Below are 23,383 nucleotides of genomic sequence, written 5' to 3'. Positions count from 1 at the left end.
AGGAGAAATGCCCTGCTGGACCTGGTCCTGGCTACAGGTGACAACCTGGTGGGACAGGGTTCTCAATCACCTTGGTGACAGCGATCATCACCTACTGGAATTCACCATCCAGCGCAGGGTACCAGACCTTGACTTCAGGAGGGCCAATTTCAATGAGTTAAGGAGATTAGTCAGGGGGCAGGGGAGTTGGCAGTCCAAGATGAGTGGTTGTTCCTTAAGGAGACGATCCTCTGAGCCCAACGGGTGACAGTCCCAACATGAATCAAAGGGGGCAAGAGTGCTTAAAAGACCCATGGCCCACCAAATGCATTCAGGAACCTCTGAAAGCTAAAAAGGAGGTGTACACCCAATAGAAGGGCAGGGCCATCACCAAGGAGGATTATACCTCCATTGCTCGAGACTGGAGGGTAGCTGTTAAGAAAGCTGAAGCAGAGACAGAACTGGGACTAGGGACCTGGATTAAAGATAAAAAAGTCCTTTTTTAAATGCATAGGAAGCAAATAGAAGGCACCGGGTAACATGGGGCCCCTGCAGGACACACTTGGCAATCTGGTGGTTGCACCAGATGATAAAACTGACCTCTAACAAATTCTTTACCTCCATTTATCTGAGCTGGGGCCGGGCCATCCCCCACACTGGGATCCTGGACGAACTCAGGAGAGACACAGCTGGGCCCAGGGTCAGAGAGGACCTAGTCAGGAAACTTCTGGTGGGACTGGACATGTTCAGATCAGCAGGTCGAGATGCTCCCCACCCCAGAGTGCTGAAGGAATTAGTAGAGGTCATTGCAGGGCCCTGGCATGGCTTTATGAGGACTCGTGGTGCTCTGGCGAGGTGCCAAAGGATTGGAAAAGGGCCAACGTGGTCCCCATTTTCAAAAAAGGGAGAAAGGAGGTCCCAGGAAACTATAGGGCTGTTAATCTTACTTCGGTCTTGGGGAAGCTGTTTGAGAAAATTATCCAGGAGTACATCTGTGAGGGACCAGCAGGGGAGATTATGCTTGGGGACAACCGACATGGGTTCATTAGAGGCAGGTCCTGTCAGACCAACCTGGTGGCCTTCTATGACCAGGTCACAAAATCTTTGAATGCAGGTGTTGTGGTGGACGTAATTTTTCTGGACTTTCGGAAGGCCTTCGACACTGTCTCTCACCCCATTCTTATTAAAAAATTAGGTGACTGGCATTAATGCATACACAGTCAGATGGCTTGCCAGTTGGCTGGAGGGCCGCACCCAGAGAGTGGTGGTGGACGGGTCATTTTCGACCTGGAGGGATGTGGGGCAGTGGGGTTCCGCAGGGCTCGGTCCTCGGGCCCGCACTGTTCAACATCTTTATTAGCGACTGGGACGAGGGGGTGAAAAGCACCTTGTTTAAGTTTGCGGGTGACACTAAGATGTGGGGAGAAGTGGGCACGCTAGAAGGGAGGGACAGGCTACAACTAGATCTGGACAGGTTATGCTTTGGGTGGATGAGACTAGGATGGGTTTCAAAACTGACAAGTGCCAGGTACTGCACCTGGGGAGGAAGAACCAGCAGCATATCTACAGGCTGGGGAACTCCCTTCTCATCAGCACACAGGCAGAAAAGGATCTTGGAGTCATTATTGCTGCCAAGATGAACATGGGCTGCCAATGTGAGGAGGTGGTCTGTCATGCATCTATAGATGCATCATGAGCAGGTCCAAGGAGGTGATCCTCCCCCTCTGTGCAACACTGGTCAAGCCGCAGTTGGAGTACTGCGTCCAGTTCTGGGCGCCGCACTTCAGGGGGGATGTGGCCAGCATTGAGAGGGTCCAGAGGAGGGCCACTCGCATGATCAGGGGGCAGGCTCTACAAGGAGAGGCTACAGGACCTGTTCAGCCTCCACAAGAGAAGACTGAGAGGGGATCTGGTGGTCATCTATAAATTTACCAAGGGGAACAGTGGGGAATGGGAGAGACCCTGTTCCCCCAAGCACTACCAGGAGTAACTAGGAATAACAGCCATAAGTTGACTGAGAGTAGGTTCAAGCTGGACATCAGGAGGAGCTACTTCACAATCAGGGTGGCTAGGATCTGGAACCAACTTCCAAGGGAAGTGGTGCTCGCTCATACCATGAGAGTCTTCAAAAGGAGGCTGGATAATCACCTAGTTGACCCCAGTACTTTTTCCTGCCCACAGCAGGGGGCCAGACTTGATGATCTGCTCGGGTCCCTTCCAGCCCTACCAACTATGAAACTATGAATTCCCTACTAAAGTAATGGGCTTGTCAGCCAGACAACTACTAAGATATTTATCCATCTGAGTTGGATGCCAATGCACAAGCCAATGTGCTACTAGAGACAATGGGCATTAGCACAAAAATGAAATAAACATAAAAAAGAAAACCACAGGTAAACAAGGAAAGTGTGGAGTACTGAGGTAGGCTTTTCTACTCGAGCAGCACATGAATGAATGGTCTGGGTATATAAACTCGAAAAGATACTATTTGTATTGTACCAAGGAGAAAAAGTATCCATAATTGAGTTCAACATGTCAAGCCCCTGTCAGCCCTTGTCTCGTCCCACTCATTATAGGACTGTGGGACAGTTTTTCATAGACTGAAATTTCATAGATTTCATAGACATTAGGGCTGGAAGGGACCTCAGGAGATCGAGTCCAGCCCCCTGCCCAAAGGGGATGTTGGAGGATGTCGTCTAGGAGATAGGAACGCTCTCAGCAGAGTACAGAATACAGACAGAGCAGACCAACCATCCCCATGATTCATGGCCCTAGAGAAGGTCCTTTCCTTTTGAGGTCAAGGATAAAGGAGGAGTTAGATTGGATTATTGCTCAGGACACCACAAAGTGAAGAGGAATACCAACAGATGGGATATGCCCACTGGTTATTGTAGGGGGGAAAGCTCCAGTCCTTCACTTATCTGTAGACATTAAACATATGTAAATTTAAAAAAAAAAAAGGAGAGAGAGAGAAAACATTTTCCACTACCTCTGAAGGGAGACAGTCTGGCAGATGTCAAATATTTTTCTACTCTGGGTATATCAGCAGGATTTTGGCAGGTACCCTTACAAAATACTGTGCATATTTGTGCACATTCAACACCCTGTCTGGTAGACCCTGTTTCCTCAGACTGTTGTTTGGGTTGTATCTGGCACCTGATGTAAAAAATACAACCAACTTTTGATGGCCTAGAATGTAGTAAGGTTTATATAGCTGAGGTTTTGTCTAGGACAAGACAGACAAGCACAGCCAGAGGCTCCCAGCAGCTTCTGAAATAACATAATTGGGAGAATAGCTATTGCAACAAGGGCTGTACAGAAGCGTGTCAACCCATGTTGAGACTCCGTGGCTGCTGGACCAGTGGTGACATTTTGGGGGTGCATGGACCCCCTGAGAGTGCTGGTGCACCCCCTGACAGGCCATGCTCACTGCTTAGACAATGGGCAGGGGGGACAGGCAGGAGCACCAGTGGCCCCCCCCCCGCAAGCGTGGGCCAGGGAGTGGGACCATTGTGGCCACTTTGCAGTCAGCGACTGGTCAGTGAGATTGGCCATCTTGGTCAGTGACTGGTCACTGGGGGTGCATGTGCCCCCGTTGACTAAGGTGGCACCAGTCTCCCATGGCTGGAGCAGCCACATGCCTGCTCCAGCAGAAAAGGAAGGGCCAAAGTTTCCTTTGGAATGTTTTGACCTATGTAGGTCAAATTACAACATGGGCAGAGAAGGTAAGTGTACATGGGATGCAGATCTTTAAAGTATTTGGGAAACTGAAAGAGTTTAAAGATGCCACAGCGTGGAGATGCTATTACAGTAAATGCAAGCTAACCTGTCCACAGATATTTCCAAGGATGGCTTTGGCACAGTTCTTTTATAATGGTATGACCAAAACTGGACAGCATGGACTTCAGTATCACAAACGCTTACAGAAACTGAGCAATACTCCCACAGAGAAGGAAGCTTTGTTTATAGGAGGCCAGTGTTAGCTGAAGCCAACTATGAACGGTTTACTGTCACTTCTGACAGGGGACTTTTAAAGGTTCTTCCCCATGGGCCCTGTCCAAAGATAGTAGAGACCCAATTTTTCCACTGTAAATGTGTGGTTTGCAAGTTAAATATGAACCTGGAAGACATTTGATGGTTGTAGATACACTGTCTGGAACATGACAAAAGTACAGTAGAGCAAACCCAGAGCTACATTAGGTGTAAAATAATCCATTTTAAAAAACTCTGGCTAGTCTCAGACAAAATGTGGACTGTGATTGCCCTTGGTGCTGTTTTAGATGAGACTGCAGAAAATAATGAAGGGTATTACCACAGAGTATATTCCCAGTTCCATTAGCAATTATGCATGTGCTCTCACTCTCAGTATCAGGTAGGATTTTGTTTAAAGGCATCAAGGCAGTGATTTCTAAAGTGATACAGAACAACATGTTAAGAAGGATACACGATGCTCATTTAGGGACTGAAAAATTCTAGAAGTGCCAGAACAATTCTCTACAGAGTCAGATGAACACTGACATTAAGAAAGCTAGTAAGGGTTCACATATGCCAAAAATATAGGCCATATGCAGTGAAAAAGCTCATGTTGGTGCACAGGAAAAAGGAATAGTTTTGGAATCTATTTCAAATAGATCTGTTGATTTTGGCTGGGGGAAGGGGAAACTACACACCTCTCCAAGATTATTACTTTCATTTATCTAAGATAGGCTTACTAGCATATATTACAACTAAAAAGTGATCCTGCATTTCAGATCTGTTTTTGTTGGATGTAGGATCCCTGAGCTAGTAATGCTTGACAATGGGAGGTAGTTTGGGGGGTAGCTGGCATGGATTTAAGCAGCTTTGGAGGGAAATTTGAGTTCAGACAAGTAACTGTTAGCTCGCATTATACCCCGTGGGATAATGCCAATGGGTTGGTGGGAAAAGCATCAAAGGGGTAAAGCAGTTAGACTCTCATCCATATTTCTCACCCCTCCTGAATTAGAGTGGCAGAAGTAAAACATGTTTCCCCCTGCTGAAATTTTGTTCTACAAAAATTAAAAGCAAGAATAACTGCACTGCTTGAAACTAATGTCAGATTCATAGCATTATAGTCATATATCACCAGAAACTAACAAATACATCAAGAGTCAGGTTAACACAACAAACAGAACAAATCCTGGCCTGGCAGTTGGCACCACTTTTTGAAAATGTTGCTGTGGATATCTGCAGTGGGAAACAATGGTTACAAACGGTCATGGTCACAAGCAGTAATCTCAGGGTCTTACGAGTTTGTCACTGGGCAGATCCAGGCTGAGTAGAAATGGTTGACATGTTCTCCAAATCCCAGAAGAATCACAGGGCAGGAAGTGATTCCAAGTGGTCATCTAGTCCAACCCCTCTGTCCAGACAAGATCATCCCCGACTACCCAGACCAGGCAAGGGTCTCACTGACCTGCTCTTAAAAATTCTGAAAACAGAAATTCTACAACCTCTCTGGGTAACCTGACACCCTCACAGTGAGGTAAGGAGCACTGATTCAGCTGTTTCATTTGAGAAGTTGTCAGTCAGGCAACAGCTGCAGTAGGCTGAGATATCAGAACAGCAGGACATGACACAACCAGAGCTAAGGATTTATTCCTTGCCAGCAGTGATGCAGCTAGGACACCTGGAGCACTCCACTTGATACTGGCTGCCAAATAGACATCGATGACTATGCTTTGAGCCTGATGATTCAGTCAGTTTTCTATTCACCTTATAGTCCATTCATCCAACCCATACCTCCTCAGCTTGCTTGCGACAATGTTGTGGGAGACCATGGCAAAAGCTTTGGTAAAGTCCAAGTATGTCATGTCCACTGCTCTCCCCACATCCACAAAGCCAGTTATCTTGTCATAGAAGGCAATTAGGTTGGTCAGGCATAACTTGCCCTTGGTGAATCCATGCTGTTTGTTCAGGGGAGACCTGCAGAGCTACGCTATAGCTCACTGAACCTAAGAGATTCACTGAACATTGCTAGTAAGTTTTAGGCAATAGATTTGATTACAATTTTTTGAAACTCTGTATTATGCTAATATGGATTGTTAATTGTTTTTGTGTTTAGCTAGAAAAAGAAAATGTGGGAATTAGATTTTTTTAAAGCCTCTGGCACAAGCACATTGAAACCACTTGTGCAGAGATTCACACTATGCAGCACTGATCAGTTAGAAATCAGAGGCCAAATGAAGCAGACCTCAGTCAGAAAACACACCTAACACAGTCCTCTCTCACAGGAGAAAAGAGCAAATGGCACTATAATAGGGGTCACCAACCCAGGGCTCTTTGGCAGCATGTTTCAAAAAGACTCTTTGATGTTGTTCACAGCCACAGCAAGTTAGAGAGTTAAAACTCAGGTTGACAGGAAAAGCACAATATGGTGGTGGGGATAGCCTGTTTGTTCAGTACTGTTGCTTATGAATGAGTGAAGGGTAGGGACACAGGTATATATTTTAAATGGTTAGAACATTTACCTGGGAGTTGAGGGACCTGGATTATAGTATTTGCTCCATTGAATGTTAAAACATTTTTTTTTTTTTTTTTTTTTTATAAAAAAGGAAGAATTTAAACAGAAGAGATTTGAGAGACCTCTCACCCCAGGAACAGTGTAGGGATTGGTAGTTATGAGTTGAGGGTTCAAGTCCTCTTGGGCAGAGGTGGCATTTAAGTTGTGACTTTCTCATATCCTGTGTAAGTGAGTGGGCTCATGTCTTGAATACTGGGTAAATGAGTCAGTGTTATATTTTACACAGCACTGGCTCATTTACCCAGCACCCAAGAAGTGCCAGCGCTATGTTTTCACAGGGCTTTCTCTGAAAATACCTCCTAGCTCAGGACCCAGAAATAGCAATGTAATGAAGGGTGGGGAGTGATGGAGGCACCAGCCTGGACACTGACCTGGGGGAGGTGAGGCAAAAAGAGCAGTAGCTATGCTGCTGATATTGCCCTGATGGTGGCAGTATAACTACTGACACTGTCCTATGCATTGCTGTTGCCCAGAGCACTCAAGTGCCCAGTTGCACCATTGCCCCTAAGTGGGGAGATCTGAGTTTATGAATTCCACTTAGGCTCAGGTGTGGGCTGGGTACCAAGCTGCTTGGCACCGTCAAGATTTAAGTGGCTGTTCACATGCCCAGCAGCAGAAATTTTGGTGCCTGTGGGGCTTTGGTGGTGGAAAATTAGGCACCTACAGGATTAATAAGCACCCGAGTGGAAGTTTAGAGGAACTAAGCTTAAGACTTAAGGCCCCTAAGTTGGCAGCTAGGTACCCAAGTCCTTTTGTGCACCCAGACCTGCATGACTGGATCATGCAGCACCCAAAAATATTACTGGACCATAATGACATAACACACCCTTAACTCTCTCCCCCTTGAACTGGCAGTCTTGCATGGAAATGGCTTAGTTATGGTGATAGGAAGGTCAATAAACTACGAGAGAGGGCAAAGTGGTGGTCTCTAAGCTTAATGATGGGAAAATGAAATGACAACGTTAGATGATTGGGCTTATTGGGCACTTATACATGTGCTCCAGGAGTGGGGATTGGGGGGGACTTTAATTAGAGCAGCTCCAAGAGCCACTTTAATTAAAAAGCCTGGAGTGTTATGTGCATCAGCATCCCTGGGCTGAAAAATGGCAGTGGGAGCACTTTAAAGCTTGTTGAATGATCTTTAGTTAAAGTGCCCCCACTGCCATTTTTTAGCATGGGGATGCTGATACACGTGACACTGGAGTCTGCTGGAGCACAGTAATTACCATGCTCCAGAAGACTTGATTAATCAAGTCTGCTCTGATGTGCTGTAATTACAGTGCATTGGAGAAGCCTCCCTGCACATATATAGGCACCAATTTAGTTTAGAGAAGAAAAGACTGATAGGGGATTTAATAGCAGACTTCAGCTTTCTGAAGGGTGATTCCAAAGAGGATGGAGCTAGATCAGGAGTGGGCAATTATTTTGGGCAGAGGGCTGCTTACTCAGTTTTGGCAGGCTGCTGGGGGCTGCATGGGTAGCCCTGCCTCTTGACAGGTGCCCCGCCCCCAGTCACGACCTTGGGACCAATGTCCCAGGGCCAGAACCGGTGGGGCCCAGAGTGGGGCACAGGCTGGCAGGGATCTGTGGAGCTGGGTTGGGCTGCTCCAGCAGGGAGAGTGGGGAGCTGGCCTGGCTCCATAGAACCTCTCCCGGCCGGGACCCTGTGCTCCTGCCACCCTGCTCTGGTCCCCACTAGCACTGGGACACCAGTGCAGGCCCTGTGCTCCCACTGGCTCTCTGTCTGCTCACACCCAGTGCTCCCCAGCCCCACAGTACAGGTGGGGGGCAGTGCACAGCCCTGACTCCCTGCTCGCCGTCAGGGAAGAAGCTGGTGCTGAGCATGGGGGAAAGAAGCCCTTCCCCATTCCATGCCCAGCGCCTTGCTCTTCAGCCATGCACAGCCAGCCTGGGGCTGCCTGTGCCTGCTCCAGACAGCCCTGTGTGGGCTGTAAGCATCTGCAGTGTGGGGTGCCAGCCCTGGGGCAGGTGAGGGGCCACTTTTCTCCAAGTAGGGAAAGAGTTTGGGGAAAAGCTGAGTGCAGGGGACGGGGAAGTGGCCCCTCCCATTCCCAGTGCCCCACGCTACAGGCACTTGCAGCCCACATGGGGCTCTCCAGAGCGGGCACAGGCAGCCCCACGTGGGCTGCAAACAGCTGCAGCGTGGGGCACTGAGTATGAGGTGGGGAGGGTCCACTTCCTTCCCCTCCGCACTCCTTCCTTGGCCAGGGTCCCCCCGGCTTACCTGAGCTTCCTGTGCTGAGGCACCCAAGAGCTCTCAGCCCAGAAACCCCAGCTGGGGTTTCTGGCTGGGGGGTCAGGGCCAGGAGGGCCCTGTTGTTGTTGTTGGAGCCCGCCAGGCTTCCTCTGGGTCCTACTGCCCTTGGTTCCTGTATTTTTGGCAGGAACCAAGGGCAGAGAAATATTAATTTTCTACATTTTTTTTAGGGGCCCCATGGGCCGGATAGAATGACTTCATGGGCTGGATCCAGCCCGTGGACCGTATTTTGCCCACCCCTGAGCTAGACTGTTCTCAGTAGTTACAGATGGCAAATCAAGGAACAACGGTCTCAAGTGCAGCAAGGGAAGTTTAGGTTAGTTATTAGGAAGAACTTTCTCACTAGGAGGGTAGTAAAACATTGGAACAGGTTACTCAGAGAGGCAGTGAAGTCTCCATCCTTGGAGGTTTTTAAGACCTGGCTGGGATGATCTAGTTGGGGATGGTCCTGCTTTGAGTTGGGGGCTGGACTAGATGACATCCTGAGGTCCCTTCCAACCCTAACTTTCTATGATTTTATGACTTTTTAAAGAGAAAGTACTGACCTTTCACAATCCTAGAAAAATAGGGCTGGGAGGAACTTGAAAAGGTCTTCTGGTTCATCCCCTGCTCAAGGCAGGATCAGTGTGAGTAGTTAATGGGTCAGCAGATGGTGCTCCAGAGCATGGTGAATTGCAGGGTGAGTAAAGGCAGTGGTTGTATCCTGCAAAGGCTTCTTGTGTACTGCTCTTCATATTGGGTCTTAATAGAAGCTGTGAGAAGAAGTTGGTTACATGCTGTTTGTCACTGGTGTCACTCATAAAAGGGTATAAGGGTATAGGGTTGCCAACTGCCTGTAAATTTATGGACAGGGAGGCTGGCAGTTTAGCTGGGATGGAGCTGTAGGGCTGGGAGGGGGATGGATGTAACAGGGAACCTAGGGTGGTGCCTGTTACTAGAGGGAATAAAACTTAGCCGTGCTGGAGCTGCAGCAGGAAAGACAGGATGGTACAGAGCTCTGGGACCCCAGGTGTTTCCAATGAAATTCTGCCCAGGCCATGACAGGAAAACATGTAGAATCCAGGCTGGGCAGATTGGCTCCCAGGGGAGAAGCCAGAAGATAAAATGGGGCAGGAGGCTGAAAGGAAGCCAGAGAGTGGTCTGCTGGAGTGAAAGGGGCTGTGCAGACTAGTAGAGCTGAGCCCCGAGACAGCAGATGCCAGGAACCCAGACACAGCCCAGACAACACAGGTACTTACCAGGGGCTGGGAGGCAGGGGAGACATCCTCAGCAGGGAAGGATGTGGCTACCAGGGTAAGCAGAGACTCATTGCGGGGTCCCTCCTGCAGCAAAAAAAGACAGAAGGTGCTGGTTCACAGGTCAGGGAGAGAGGAGGTGATTCTCCTCTACTGCCAAAGGAGCCCAGAAAGGCTAGGTTCTGAAAGTGGGTTTCAGGGATCCAGTGTATGTTCATGCTGAGAGAAATGGGCGGATGTTAGGACCCTGAAGAGGCATGAGCCACCCAGTACCACTGCCGCAGACCTGCTGGTTGCTTGGCAGAGGCAACTGAGTGGCTGTGAAGTGAACAGCCTGAAGAGGAGAGCCCACCTGGTACAAGCCAGGTATAGGCAGCAGAGGCCAGCTAGTTAAAGGAATAGCCAGAAGAGGGATTAGCGGGACCAGCCCAAAGAAGAGGGAGAGTCCCAGAGGGGCACGTATGCCTGGAACATTGCAGGTGTGGTGAGGACAGAGTGTAGGGGAGGAGCCCTGTGAAAAGACCAATGATCATGACCCAGACATGTATTAGGAAGGTCACCTCTCAAGCTGTTTTCCTTCTTCTTCTATTTATTTTCCATCAAGGCATGGCAGGACAGTACAGAAGGACGATGTGACTATCAGGCTAGTACAGAAGGATGATGTGTTCTCTTCTAGGTTGGCTGATCTCCTCTGGAAGGCTTTAAACTAGGCTCATCGGGGTTAGGGGAAAACGAGGGCAGGGGAAGCCTTGGGCCACTAAACCAAGCGTCACCTAGAAGAACAGCCCTGCCTAGACCAAGGACAAATGGAACAAATACCCAGGTGAGCAACAGGGGCCGGGGTAGTACTGAGATTAGGGGGCCAGGGCATGCATCTTCAGGAGGCCTCAAATGCCTCTGCACTAATGTTCGTAGTATGGGGAACAAGCAGGAGGAACTCGCCCTCCTGATAGCTAACACCAACCCAGACATAGTACAACAGGGAGGTGAATATCAAGGGCTATAGGCTGTACAGGAGGGATAGGACAGGGAGGAGAGGTGGGGGTGTGGTGCTCTGTGTCAAAGAGAAATGCACATCCTCAATGACTGGCACTAAGTTAGAGGAGGGGCACACTGAAGTGCTCTGGGTTAGAAAACAAGGAGGTTGAGAGAAAAAGGACTTAACAGTGGGGGTCTACTACAGACCATCCAACTAAAGGGAAGAGCTAGACCGGGAATTCTTAAGTCAATTCACAGAGGTAGGTCAAAGGACATGGTCATCAAGGGTGACCTGAACTTTCCAGATATCTGCTGGGAAGAGCAGTCAGCCAGGTCTGACTGCTCACATAGGTTCCTACCCAAGATACAGGACCTCCATCTAACCCAAGAGGTGCACAGCCCCACCAGGGGAGATGCCTTGTTGGATCTGGTCCTGGCCATGGGCAACAATCTGGTGAGGGGTCTGCAGGTGCTCGACCATCTGGGCAACAGTGATCATTGCTGCTGGAATTCACCATCCAGTGCAAGGTGGCAAAGGCCAGCAGCAAGGCAGCAGCCCTGAACTTCAAGAGGGCAGATTTCAATGAAGTAAGAAGAATAGTTGGAGAGGCACTGAGGTCCTGGAGGGAAGGGGAGTTGGGTGTCCAAGAAGAATGATTGTTCCTTAAGGAGACAATCCTCCAGGCCCAAAGGGATGTGATCCCAATGTGGATCAAAGGAGGCAAGAGGGTGCAAAAGCCCCCGTGGCTCACCAAAAGCATATGGGAATGTCTCCTAGCTAAAAAGGAGGCATACACCCAATGGAAGGGTGGGGCTGTTACCAGGGAGGACTATACCTCAGTTGCTCGGGGCTGTAGAGGGGCAGTCAGGAAGGCCAAGGCAGAGATGGAACTGGGACTAGCTACCCAGATCAAGGACAACAAGAAGTCCTTTTTTAAATACATGGGGGGTAAAAAGAAGGTACTGGGTAATGTAGGGCCTCTGCAGGACACACTAGGAAATCTGGTCATTATACCAGACAGCAAAGCTAACCTATTTAACAATTTCTTTGCCTCCATTTTTCTGAGCAGGGACTAGGTCACCCCCCACTGGGACCCCCCTAGGTACCAGGGGAGGCACACTCAGGCCTAGAGTCAGTGAGGACCTAGTCAGGGAACTTCTGGAGGGACTGGACATATTTAAATCAGCAGATCCTGACTATCTCCACCCCAGAGTGCTGAGGAAATTAGCAGAGGTCATAGCGGGACCTCTGGCATGGTACTGTGGTGTGGTGCCAGAGGACTGGAAAAGGGCCAATGTGGTTCCCATTTTCAAAAAGGGGAGGAAGGAGGACCCAGGAAACTATAGGCCAGTGAGTCTTACCTCAGTCCCAGGTAAGCTTTTTGAGAGAGTTATGCTGGCACATGTCCGCGAGGGGCCAGCAGGGGAGACTGCTTAGGGGTAAACAACACAGGTTCATTAGAGGTAGGTTGTGTCAGGCCAACCTGGTGGCCTTCTATGACTAGGTTATAAATCCTTAGACGCAGGCGTAGCAGTGGACGTAGTCTTTCTGGAATTTAGGAAGGCCTTCGACACCGTCTCTCACCCCATTCTCATTAAAAAACTATGGGACTGTGGTGTCAACACCACACAGTCAAATGGGTCACTAGTTCTCTGGAGGGCTGTACCGGGAGAGTGGTGGTGGATGGGTCATTTTCGACCTGGAGGGATGTGGGCAGTGGGGTTCCACAGGGCTTGGTCCTCGGGCCTGCACTCTTCAACATCTTCATCAGCGACTTGGATGAGGGTTTAAAAAGCACCCTGTTCAAATTCACAGACGACACTAAGATGTGGGGAGAAGTGGGCACTCCAGAATGGAGGAATAGGCTGCAATCAGACCTAAGCAGTTTACAGGGGTGGGCAGATAAGAACAGGATGGATTTCAACACTGAAAAGTGCAAGGTACTTCACCTGGGGAGGAAGAACCAGCAGCATACCTACAGGCTGGGGAACTCCCTTCTCATCAGTGCAGAGGCAGAAAAGGATCTTGGAGTCATTATTGATGCCAAAATGAAAATGGGCCGACAATGTGGGAACATGGTCAGGAAGGCCAACCACACCTTGTCATGCATCCACAGATGCATCTCGAGCAGGTCCAAGGAGGTGATCCTCCCCCTCTATGTGACACTGGTCAGGCCACTGTTGGAGTACTATGTCCAGTTCTGGGCGCTGCACTTTAAGAAGGATGTGGACAACATGGAGAGGGTCCAGAGGAGGGCCACCTGCATGATCAGGGGACAGCAGGGCAGGCCTTATGAGGAGAAGTTAAGGGATCTGAACTGTTGCCTCCACAAGAGAAGGCTGAGGATGGATCTAGTGGCCTGTTACAAACTAGTCAGGGGGGACCAGCAGGCATTGGGGGAATCCCTGTTCCCCTGAGCACTATCAGGAGTGACTAGTGTCACGGAGTGGGACCTGGGAGCAGCTGTGAAGCTCCCTAGTGCCCCCTGCCATGTCAATTAAGGTGGTCCAGCACTCTCGACTCACCCACCATGTCTTTGATCCTGAGTTCAGTTATGGGAGGCTGTCTACTTTCACCTTTGACACCGCGCTGATGTTACCTCCGTTCCTAGTGGGGTGCTCTCACCCCAGCCTTATGGGCAATGCATGCCTCCTGCCTCCCCTTCAGCACGCCCCAAGCCTCGCAGCTGTTCCAGGACGTTCTTAGGTCCTTGCCCTTCGGCGCCCCTCTCTGGCGCCCCTGCGCTTGCTGGCCCCCTTGGGCCTGCTAGCAATCCTCTTCCAATTGGGCTCAGGCCACCTGAGCCTTACCTGGCCCCCTTGACCCTTCGGGGTCCTCTCTAGTCCACACCCCACTGGGTGTCTGACAGTTACTTGTGCCTGCTCCTGGGGCTTGTGCGCGCTTCTCATGCCCGTTGCCCCCTCTGGTGTCTAGGCCGTGCCTCATACCTGTTGCCCCCCTCTGGGGCCTGTGCCACGCCTCATGCTCCCTTGCCCTCTCTGGGGCCTGTGCCACGCCTCTCATGCTCGTGGCCCCTCAGGGGCCTCGCTCTCGCACTTCCCGTGCTGCACGACCTCTCGGGCTGGGGCCTCAACCCCTATACACCGGGCACCTCTATGGCGCTCGCTCGCTGTGCCCACTGTGGCACCAGAGTCCCCAGCACTATGGAGCCCTCCAGGACTCTCTCCTGGTCCTACCCCGGTTGGGGCTCAGGTGGCCGCAGCCATGCCTGGCCCCCAGGACCACTGTCTCAGTCCCTTGCCCTACTAGGGACTCTCTCTTGTCTTGCCCCACAGGGCGGGGGTCAACACCCCTCAACACACGTGCCAGCAGCACAAATAGCTGTGCCCTGCTGGGCACCAGGAACCCCCAGATTACTGGGGAGCTCCTGTGAGGCCTCCTTACATCCCTACAGCCTCACCCAGTCCTCCGGTGTAACTGTAACAAAACCATGAGCCAAGCAGCTGCAACATAAACAAGATACAACATACTGGCTTTTAACACAAAGCTTGCACTCACTAGGCTCTTTACTCGTGGCCTCTTCTAGAGTTCTCTCTCTAGTCCATATCGTCAAGCAGCCAGTTCGGGTAGTCAGGCTGCAAACATACGCTCAGCCTGCCCAGCTCTCCCACAGAGCTCCTACTTTTGCAGCTGTCAAAAAGGGAACTGCTTCTAGGCTTTGGCCTGGGCTGTTTATAAAGGCCCAGCCCCGCCCTCTTCCAGTCACATGACCTGCCTGGTTGCCCCAGCAACCGGCACCTGGGCAGCCTTAAAGTATAGCAGCTGCCCTTGTTTCTTCCAAGACACGGGGCACCCAAGTGCCCCTGTGACAATTAGAAATAACGGCCACAAGCTGGCAGAGGCTAGATTTAGGCTAGATATCAGGAGGTGCTACATCACTGTCAGGGCAGCTAGGATCTGGAACCAACTTCCAAGAGAAGTGGTGCAGGCTCCTACCCTGGGAGTCTTTAAAAGAAGGCTGGATAAACACCTTGCTGGGGTCGTTTGACCCCAGTACTCTTTCCTGCCATGGCAGGGGGTCATATTTGATGATCTGCTCAGGTCCCTTCCAACCCTACCAACTACAAAACTATGAAACCATCTGGAGAATGACTGCAACACCAGGGGTAGCAGCTTGACTTTCACAATGGAGAAGAGAAGGAACAGGGCCAGTAGGGGTAAGGTTGGGGAGTGGGCTGTGGTGGGGGCAGCACAGGATGTGGTATGGTTGGGAATATCAGGGTGTGAGGGTGAATAAGGAAACCCTGGGGTGGAGAAGGCATGGTGGAAAACCATTGCTGCAGTCAAGTAAGACTTTATCGCTAAGTATAGACACTCAAAAAGACCCGAAAAACGCACAAAAGGCTGAATCAATTCAATCGTTGCAGGTTAGTCTAAACTGTGTAGATTGAACTGATAAGCAAGTGAATAGACATTCATTTTTGATTCTGGAAATGCAGCCACATGCCTGAAGTGGCCCAGGCCAGAAGCCAGAGGTGCTTAGAGTATGTCTCTTTGCTCAGCCAGAGCACACAGTTTGGGCCAAGGCTAGCCCGCCCACCCTGAGTGTGGTTTTGCAAGAGAGGTGTGAAGGGACTATGCGTTAACTTGAATCTGATGAGAATCTGGGACAGAAGTTCAATACATTGATTTAACCTAAATCATTTAAGTCTGAAACTACATCCATCCAGGTTTAACTTAAACTGGTTTTGGCCATTTTGAAAGTGGTTTTTGTGCACTGAACAAATGGTGAGCAACCAGTGACACTACTGACAAGTTCGGAGATTTGAGAGATGTGGTTTTCCTTTGCAATGCAATATCAGCAAGTCACTAAAGGATGAACTTTTCAAAGGGGCCTTGATGTGCCACCATTTTTTAAATCCAGCTCTATACAAACAGGGTGATGTTTTTCAAAGGTGCTGAACAGCTGTCCTTAACTGTCCTGGACTTGTAGGCACTCAGAATCCCTGAATGTCCTGCCCCAAAAGGTTCGCACTTACCATCCAAATTTGAAGCCTACTTTGGAAAAACTGTTCCTTAGTATCGTCACCCACATTGAGAGCTTCTTAATGTCCAGAGTGACAAAAACCATCGTTCTGGACAGTGGTGGTAAAACAACCCAAATGGAAACAAAACTCTTTAGCTCCTCAGATAGCAGACTCAATAGAAATTCAAAGTATTACTACATTAGATCCACATTTAATTTCTATGTGTATCAGTGTACACAGCAACTTCCCCATATCTATCTTGTGGCTTTTCTCTGTGGTATCTGTGTTCACATAGATATGTTCTGCTTTACAGACTGAAGGTGTTTGTGGGACTGAGTCATACAGAGCACTTCCCCCGCCCTTTTCAAACCTGTAAAGGGATAGAGTTCCTGAGAAATCTTCCATTTGACAAATTACAGTCTTATTTTTGGTGTCAACTTGAAATGGGTCCATGTTTTTGACAAAATGTTTACTTTCTCTTAAACAGTTAATTGGTTTGCTCTTGTTTTCAAATAAATCAAGGGCTATATAGTCCCTGTAGCTGCAATTTTCATGAGTTCAAATTATTCATCTCCCAGAGGGTCAGAGCTTTCATCAGTATGCCATTGGCACGAAGTAGTGGAGTGCTGCATATTCATTGTCCGAACTGAGCCACCAGCTACAGGGCCCCTAAAAAGTCCAGGTTATTTTGTTTTGAATGAGAGGAAACCAGCCCTTTCTAGTTCTTTGATAAGGGATTCTATCCAATACCGATGCTCTCTGCACTGAGGCACATTTACTTGTAAAGTTTGCAGCACAAGAGGCTTTCCTTAAAGCTGTTAGTGTTTTATCCTGGCAGGCTCCTTAAGATTGTTGTGAGGAGTCTAGCCAGTTGGTGAGCTCTGTAATCTAAACCAGCTGTCCCCAGACTGAGGCCCCCATTTGCATTGTTTAACATACTTAGAAAATGAAGTGTTCATTTTTAACATTCCTCCTCCAATTGGTTTAATGCTGAATTACAGAAGAGAACTAAGCAAAACCAGGTGCTTTCTCTGTATTCTCTCCAGTGTCTGAGGAGGTGCAGACCTCTCCCTGTCCTCTCCATTACTTGCTATTTCATTCTTTGGAATATAAATGACTGAAGAACTGAAGTGTTAGCAACAGGCTGACATTCAGAAACACTTTTCAGCTATTCATCACTGCAGACTGTATTTTTTTTCTACATTCTCTTACGAATTCTGGACATGCAAGGATTAAAGAGGTAGGTCCTATGCATCAAACTCTTTTGCTTACTGAATGGAAACCTTATGAAAAATGTCTGTGGCTAGGATTGAGCATGCCAGTTCACTTGCTAAAATCATTTGTAAAAGCTCAGGATCTTAGTGGTAGAGGTAGAGGAGAAAGACCGGCATCTGTGTTAGAAGCAGTAGGCTGTCTCTAACAAGTTCCATCTTTATCTATGCTTATATTTTGCACTTCAAGAAATGCAGCATCTTGTAGGAGTGCTGAATTACTACAGAGAAGAATTTCTTGGCTAGAATCACAGAGATCCAGAGATGACTCACAACAATTGATTTCAAATGAATTATCTATTGCTACAGAAGTTAATCGATATGTTACACTATTTTGTGTGCTGGACAATCAACGTGAACAGCTGGGAACAATGTTGATGGGTTGTCTGTCTGTTAATTATTGTCAAGGGATGAAAGATCTGATAGTAAAGAGCAAACTGAAGTAGTGGTTATGAACAGAACATGTCAGGAAAATCTGTGTTGCTCCATACCCTTCATGCAACTCAAACCTAAAGAACGCTTCACTCCTGAAATGAAAGACAACGGAGGAGTACAGAGTATAATTTGTTGAATTGTACAGTTGTGGATATTGCCTGTAAGTTTTGCTGCACAGTAATCTAACATGTAATCCTGCTTTAGACACTCTTAATATTAAGCAATAAAATGTTTCAGTATGCAGTGCTTGCTTGAAGAATGTGTTCTAGCCCTCCAAAGGATTTAAGGGATCCATAAAAGAGGTGCAATCCTAAATGGATGACATCAGTGCTTTGAATTAATTACATTTAACTCTAAGGCAAAATCTTTGTACAATTTGTATGTCTCTGTTGCTACACAATTTTCTAAACAAGCAGAGTTTGCCTCCACAGCCCTGCGAACAACCATTTTAGGGTCTGTGTTTACTTTCAGAGCTTGTGCCTGTTTTTTCAGCTCAAGCATACTGGCTTTTGAGAGTGTGCCTGTCACAGCGTGTGAGTAGTTTTGTCTGATGCATTTAATAGGTCTTGTTCAGCAGCTTGAATTGCTCTGGGAATTGCAGGCAGAGCTAAAAGGGAAAGTTGGCTACTCATTTGGATAACAGAACTTAGGCTATCTAAAATTTTCCTTGCTTCCTATGCTGGCTTTTAAAATGTACGTAGAGCTAGAGACATTCAGTAATAGTCTCCAGTATAAATGAGACACGGTGTTACAACTTACTGAAAATAAACTTTATGTAAGGAAGGAGGAGGACATAGAAATACACATCCACAGGAAAGAACATACATTTCTTCTTCTTCTTTCCAGATTTAAATCTGGTCCTAGTAAATACCTGACACTGATTTATACAGGAAATTTATACAGTCAAAACATGTCTCCAGCTCTGTAGACAAGGGGTCAAGCTACATCTTACAATAAGTAGCCAGGAGCCATATTCTTTTGCTCGCACTGAGCAGTCACTAAAATCAGTGGAGAGATCCTCATTTGGTATCAATTGCCTGGTTTTACTGAAGACTCTGGCTTGCCACTTGATGTCCTGGAGTAAGGTATCTACTGGGAGAGCAATCTACTTCTTGATGTGGGTAAAGGGACTGAAGGTGACCCTTGTAAATCAATAGACCTTGAGTATACTATTTTTGAGGCCAAAATGTTTGTTAGTGGTTAGAGCAGCTGGCTGGGATTCAGGACCTCCTGCATGTTACAGCTGCTCTTCCGCCAATGACTTTGACTGTGAGACTATACATGGTGAAACTGGACGTGTCTATGCTTCAGCTGACCCATCTGTGGAATGTGGACCATATCCTTTGAGTTCCTCAAATGAAAGGTGTCAGAGAGAGGTTAAGAAACATCAGTGAAGACTGTGTGCTTGTTCTTTGAAGAGATGGTTTATAGCATATCATGCAGGTCAGATTAGCCTATGACAGTGGTACTCACCCCTTCTAGAACCAGAGAGCTTCCCTAGCCTTTTCGCCTTGATAACATCCCTGTTGAGAACCACAGCGGTGCTGCCTCAGTGCCCTGCAGTGCTTCTCAACTGGATGTAACTGGTAAAAGGGCCCTGCATGCTTCATGTTCAGCCAGATGGAAGAGGGCTGCAGCATGTGTGGGCTCTCCTGCCTCAGGGTTTTCTGATAAGCCTAAAGCAGGCAGGCTAGTTGGTTTGTGCCACGGCTCTTTCTAGCCTAGCTTCCCCACTCTTCTCCTGGAAACAGAAGTGCACAGGACAGCTCTACATGCCCCACACATCTCTGTTCTTGAGAAATGCCGTGCAAGGTCGGATTGGGAAAGGCTGCAGTACAAGTTGGCTCTCCTGCCTGCTTTAGGCATAGCAAAGTACCCTAGAGAGGCAGGAAAGCATGCACATGCCACAGGTGTCCTGGTCTGGCTGTACCCAAGGTACACAGGGCACTTCTACCTGGCTGCAGAAGCATTTGGAGTGCCTGTATCACAGCACCCCTGAGGGGGTCTCATGGCACCCCAGTTGAGAACCACTGGTAAGTGGACATAGAGGGCCTGGCTTTGATTCCACTCATGTAAACCCAGAGTAAGAACAGTGACTTTGTGGAAGTCCAAATCTAGTCCATAGATTTTAAGTTGATACCATAGACCAAATTCATGCAGAGTCAGGCTCTGGGAATGCACAGGAGTTACACCAGAGCTAAATGTGGCCTGCTTAATCTGTGCAATGAATAGGTGTATCAAAAAGTTTACAACTTGTTTTCTATGTATATTACAGGACACTGACTGTTTTCATGCTAGCCATCTGCCTTCCAAGCCCTGGAAAAGCACAGGTGAGAGGTGTATACCAAAATACATATACTGTCTTACTAGAACATTTCATAGCATGAGACTAAATTGAATGGCAGGTGAATAGGAAGTTCTGTGGTCTGGGGTTTTGATGAAATAGGAAGTTATGTGGTCGAAGGGTTTAGAGTGGCAGACACGGAGCTAGCAGGATCCTGGAGTCTAACACGGGCTGAACTATTGACTCATCCTTGTCAACTCAGTGGGAAATTCATGTTGAATGCTGGACCTCACAGAGAACCAGGCAGCAGCTCTATGAAAAAAAATGAGCAACAGCACCTCACAGGATTAGCAAAAGCATAGACCTGCAAAACAGGGCTCTCTTGTCATGAATGCCTGCTGACTTGAAGAGGCTTTTTTTATGTCTACGAAAGTTGCAGGATTCAGCCACAGGCCATTTATTTCTGGACTGAGAACCTAGTGATTTCATTCTTGTCTCCATTCTAACTTATACCCTCATCCAATTTTGTCCAATATACAAAACATTTCAGGATGATTAGAGTTGGAGAAGTCTAGGTCTTGAAATAGAAGACGCATTAGTCCTTCATGTTCCTGGGCACTAAATTCAGACTAAATTAGGAGAGAGAGAATAAAAAAACTCAAAAGCATGTTAGATTTTGATTCCAAACTGATAATGGAGCAATGCTCAGTGTTCAGGGCTGTGTTTCTAAATACCTGTGCCAAATGGGTTTAAAATGTAGGGGTTTTTTTTCCCTGTTGGATTGAAAATCAACTGCGCATGACTTATTGACCAATACTCTTGCCAACATTAGACCTAGGCGGGAAATGCTTTTCTGTCCCTGGAGGTTTCTCAAGATTTCAAAACCTTTTTTCCAGCACAAACTGAGGAAAAAGTTCAAATGGCTGCGGCTTTTGTGACCAAAAGAAAAAGAAAAAACTGGGTCACTCAAACTATTGATTTTCAAATTCAACCTTTTCTTTTTCTGATACTATAATTTACATCTCAAATGAAAAACCATTTCAAATGGATAAAGATTCCTTTTTAATTTCAAAGATGTCAAAACAGGGCATGTCAACATTTTTGAAACCTTGGGTTTTTTTAAGCTGAAAATTTCTGAAAACCTAACATTTTCCTTGAACAGTTTTTGTTTCAATGAATCAGCACTTTCTGACAAAAAATTCCCAACCAGCTGCAGCCAACAGACAGAATAGCTACAAGATCTCAGGCACGTTACTGTCAGCAGGTGAAAAGGTGAGAAGCAGAGTATGTATGTTCTTGACAGCAACAGACAGAATAGACTCTTGTCAGAGCACTTCCTACCAGATGATGCCATAATGTCGAAGTAAATGCAGAGCAGAATTCCCTCCTGCAAGCTCTGTATCTCTAAGTGACAGCCGTAAGAGCCATTGTGGGCAGTGAGACAACCATTTAAATGCTCATTCATGTCTCTTCTATCACATCCTCTGTTTAGCTCTGCCAGTGAAACCATTTTTGACACTGACAAGTGCAAGGTGATGCACCTGGGGAGGAAGAACCAGCAGCATACCTACAGGCTGGGGAACTCCCTTCTCGTCAGTGCAGAGGCAGAAAAGGATCTTGGAGTCATCACTGATGCCAAGATGAACATGGGCCGGCAGTGTGGGGATGCAGTCAGGAAGGCCAGCCATACCTTGTCATGCATCCACAGATGCATCTCGAGCAGGTCCAAGGAGGTGATCCTCACCCTCTATGCGGCACTGGTCAGGCCGCAGTTGGAGTACTGCGTCCAGTTCTGGGCGCCGCACTTCAAGAGGGATGTTGACAGCATGGAGAGGGTCCAGAGAAGGCCACTCGTATGATCAGGGGGCAGCAGGGCAGGCCTTATGAGGAGAGGCTACGGGACCTGAACCTGTTCAGCCTCCAAAAGAGAAGGCTGAGGAGGGATCTAGTGGTCTGTTACAAACTAGTCAGAGGGGACCAGCAGGCATTGGGGGAGTCACTGTTCCCCCGAGCACCGCCAGGAGTGACCAGGAATAACGGTCACAAGCTGGCAGGTTAGATTCAGGCTAGATATTAGGAAGCACTACTTCACAGTCAGGGCGGCTAGGATCTGGAACCAACTTCCAAGAGAAGTGGTGCTGGCTGCTACCCTGGGGGGCTTTAAGAGGAGGCTAGATGTATACATTGCTGGAGTCGTTTGACCCCAGTACTCTTTCCTGCCATGGCAGGAGGTTGGACTTGATGATCTGCTCAGGTCCATTCCAACCCTACCAACTACGAAACTATGAAACTTGTCAGCAGTAGGACTTAAAGATGAAGTGTTAGCTGAAGGTCTGCGCATGTAAAGCTGGTTGTGGTCCAAACTAGGCTTCAAATCCATCAGTTTAGCATGTGTTTACAAGTATACAGGCCTTGTCTACACTAATGTCAGCCAGGGCCAGCCCACAATTTTTTGTATTCAAGGTATAGTTTTGGGACCCCCTGATCCATCGAGAAATCAAAATTGTGGTTAATTGTGGTATAAAGTCACTGAAATAAAATAGTTGGAAATGGGGGGCATGCACATGGGCTGCAGTGTGGGGGGAACAGGGTGGGGGCAGCAAATGCTGGGGATGCCTGGGTTCCCTCCCCAGGGCCAGGGCTGGGGCTGGGGCAGGAGTGGAGCCAGGAACTCCTCCTCTACTCAGCTGGGAAAAGGCTCCATGCTTGCATTGAGCCCTTTAAACATGGCGCAGGGGGCAAGTGGGGCACGGCCCCCTAGCTGCAGGGCCCCCTGCGGCCGCAAGTTCTGCAGGATAAGATGGGCTGGCCCTGATGTCAGTAGAAAGGATAAAGTTAGATAGGAAATGCAGAAAAGACAAGCACAGATGAGATCTAACAGTGGAAGCATGTAATTCATTGACAGACTATGTTGTGACTGCTAGCTTAAAGGATAACAGCCTGCTACTGCTGGCAACTGATAGACTTTTCTCAGGAGCTGGAGTCCATGCAATAGCACTGAAGGACCCAAGTTTAAACCCTGCTGCTGCCCATGTGAGGCTCGTTACTTTACAAAACTCCCTTATGGAAGGGTCTCCCTTTACTTCTGTGTACTGTACAGAACACATTGCACTAAACAAGCTAATGAACAGCAATCCAGATGACCATGTAATTTTTTTGTTGCCATCACATTGCACAATCACTGAGTTTCCTTTCTTTTCTTGTTTTAGCAGCAATGCACTAATGGGTTTGACCTGGACCGTGCCTCTGGGCAATGCTTAGGTAGGATCTTGACTAAATCAATTAATTTAAACTGGAATTCAGACATCCTGGCTTCTATACAATTAACAATTTGCTGCTGTCAGTGTATTTTGGCCGAAGCAAAATGCTCTAATTTTCTGGCAAATCTCTGTG

General features: G+C 47.9%; 1 protein-coding gene across 3 annotated transcripts in view; it reads left to right on the top strand.

Annotated features, from left to right (window-relative positions):
* Window positions 1-16,799: 16,799 nt before the first annotated feature.
* The window catches only part of FBLN5 (fibulin 5), a 91,184-nt gene continuing 84,600 nt past the window's right edge, over window positions 16,800-23,383 (top strand). Inside the window, exons 1-3 of one of the 3 annotated variants that reach the window (XM_019552423.1) lie at window positions 16,800-17,240; window positions 19,982-20,036; window positions 23,203-23,251. In XM_019552423.1, coding sequence (XP_019407968.1) covers window positions 17,224-17,240; window positions 19,982-20,036; window positions 23,203-23,251 — 121 coding nt within the window. In that variant the 5' untranslated portion in view covers window positions 16,800-17,223. Of the gene's footprint in view, window positions 17,241-17,789; window positions 17,867-19,981; window positions 20,037-23,199; window positions 23,252-23,383 lie in introns of those variants that run through there. The other 2 variants (XM_019552421.1, XM_019552424.1) reach the window with 2 other exon arrangements.

Source organism: Crocodylus porosus, unplaced genomic scaffold (assembly GCF_001723895.1).
Source record: "Crocodylus porosus isolate Cpor-Errol unplaced genomic scaffold, CroPor_comp1, whole genome shotgun sequence".
NCBI lineage: Eukaryota > Metazoa > Chordata > Crocodylia > Crocodylidae > Crocodylus > Crocodylus porosus.
This window is presented reverse-complemented; position numbering and strand designations above follow the sequence as displayed.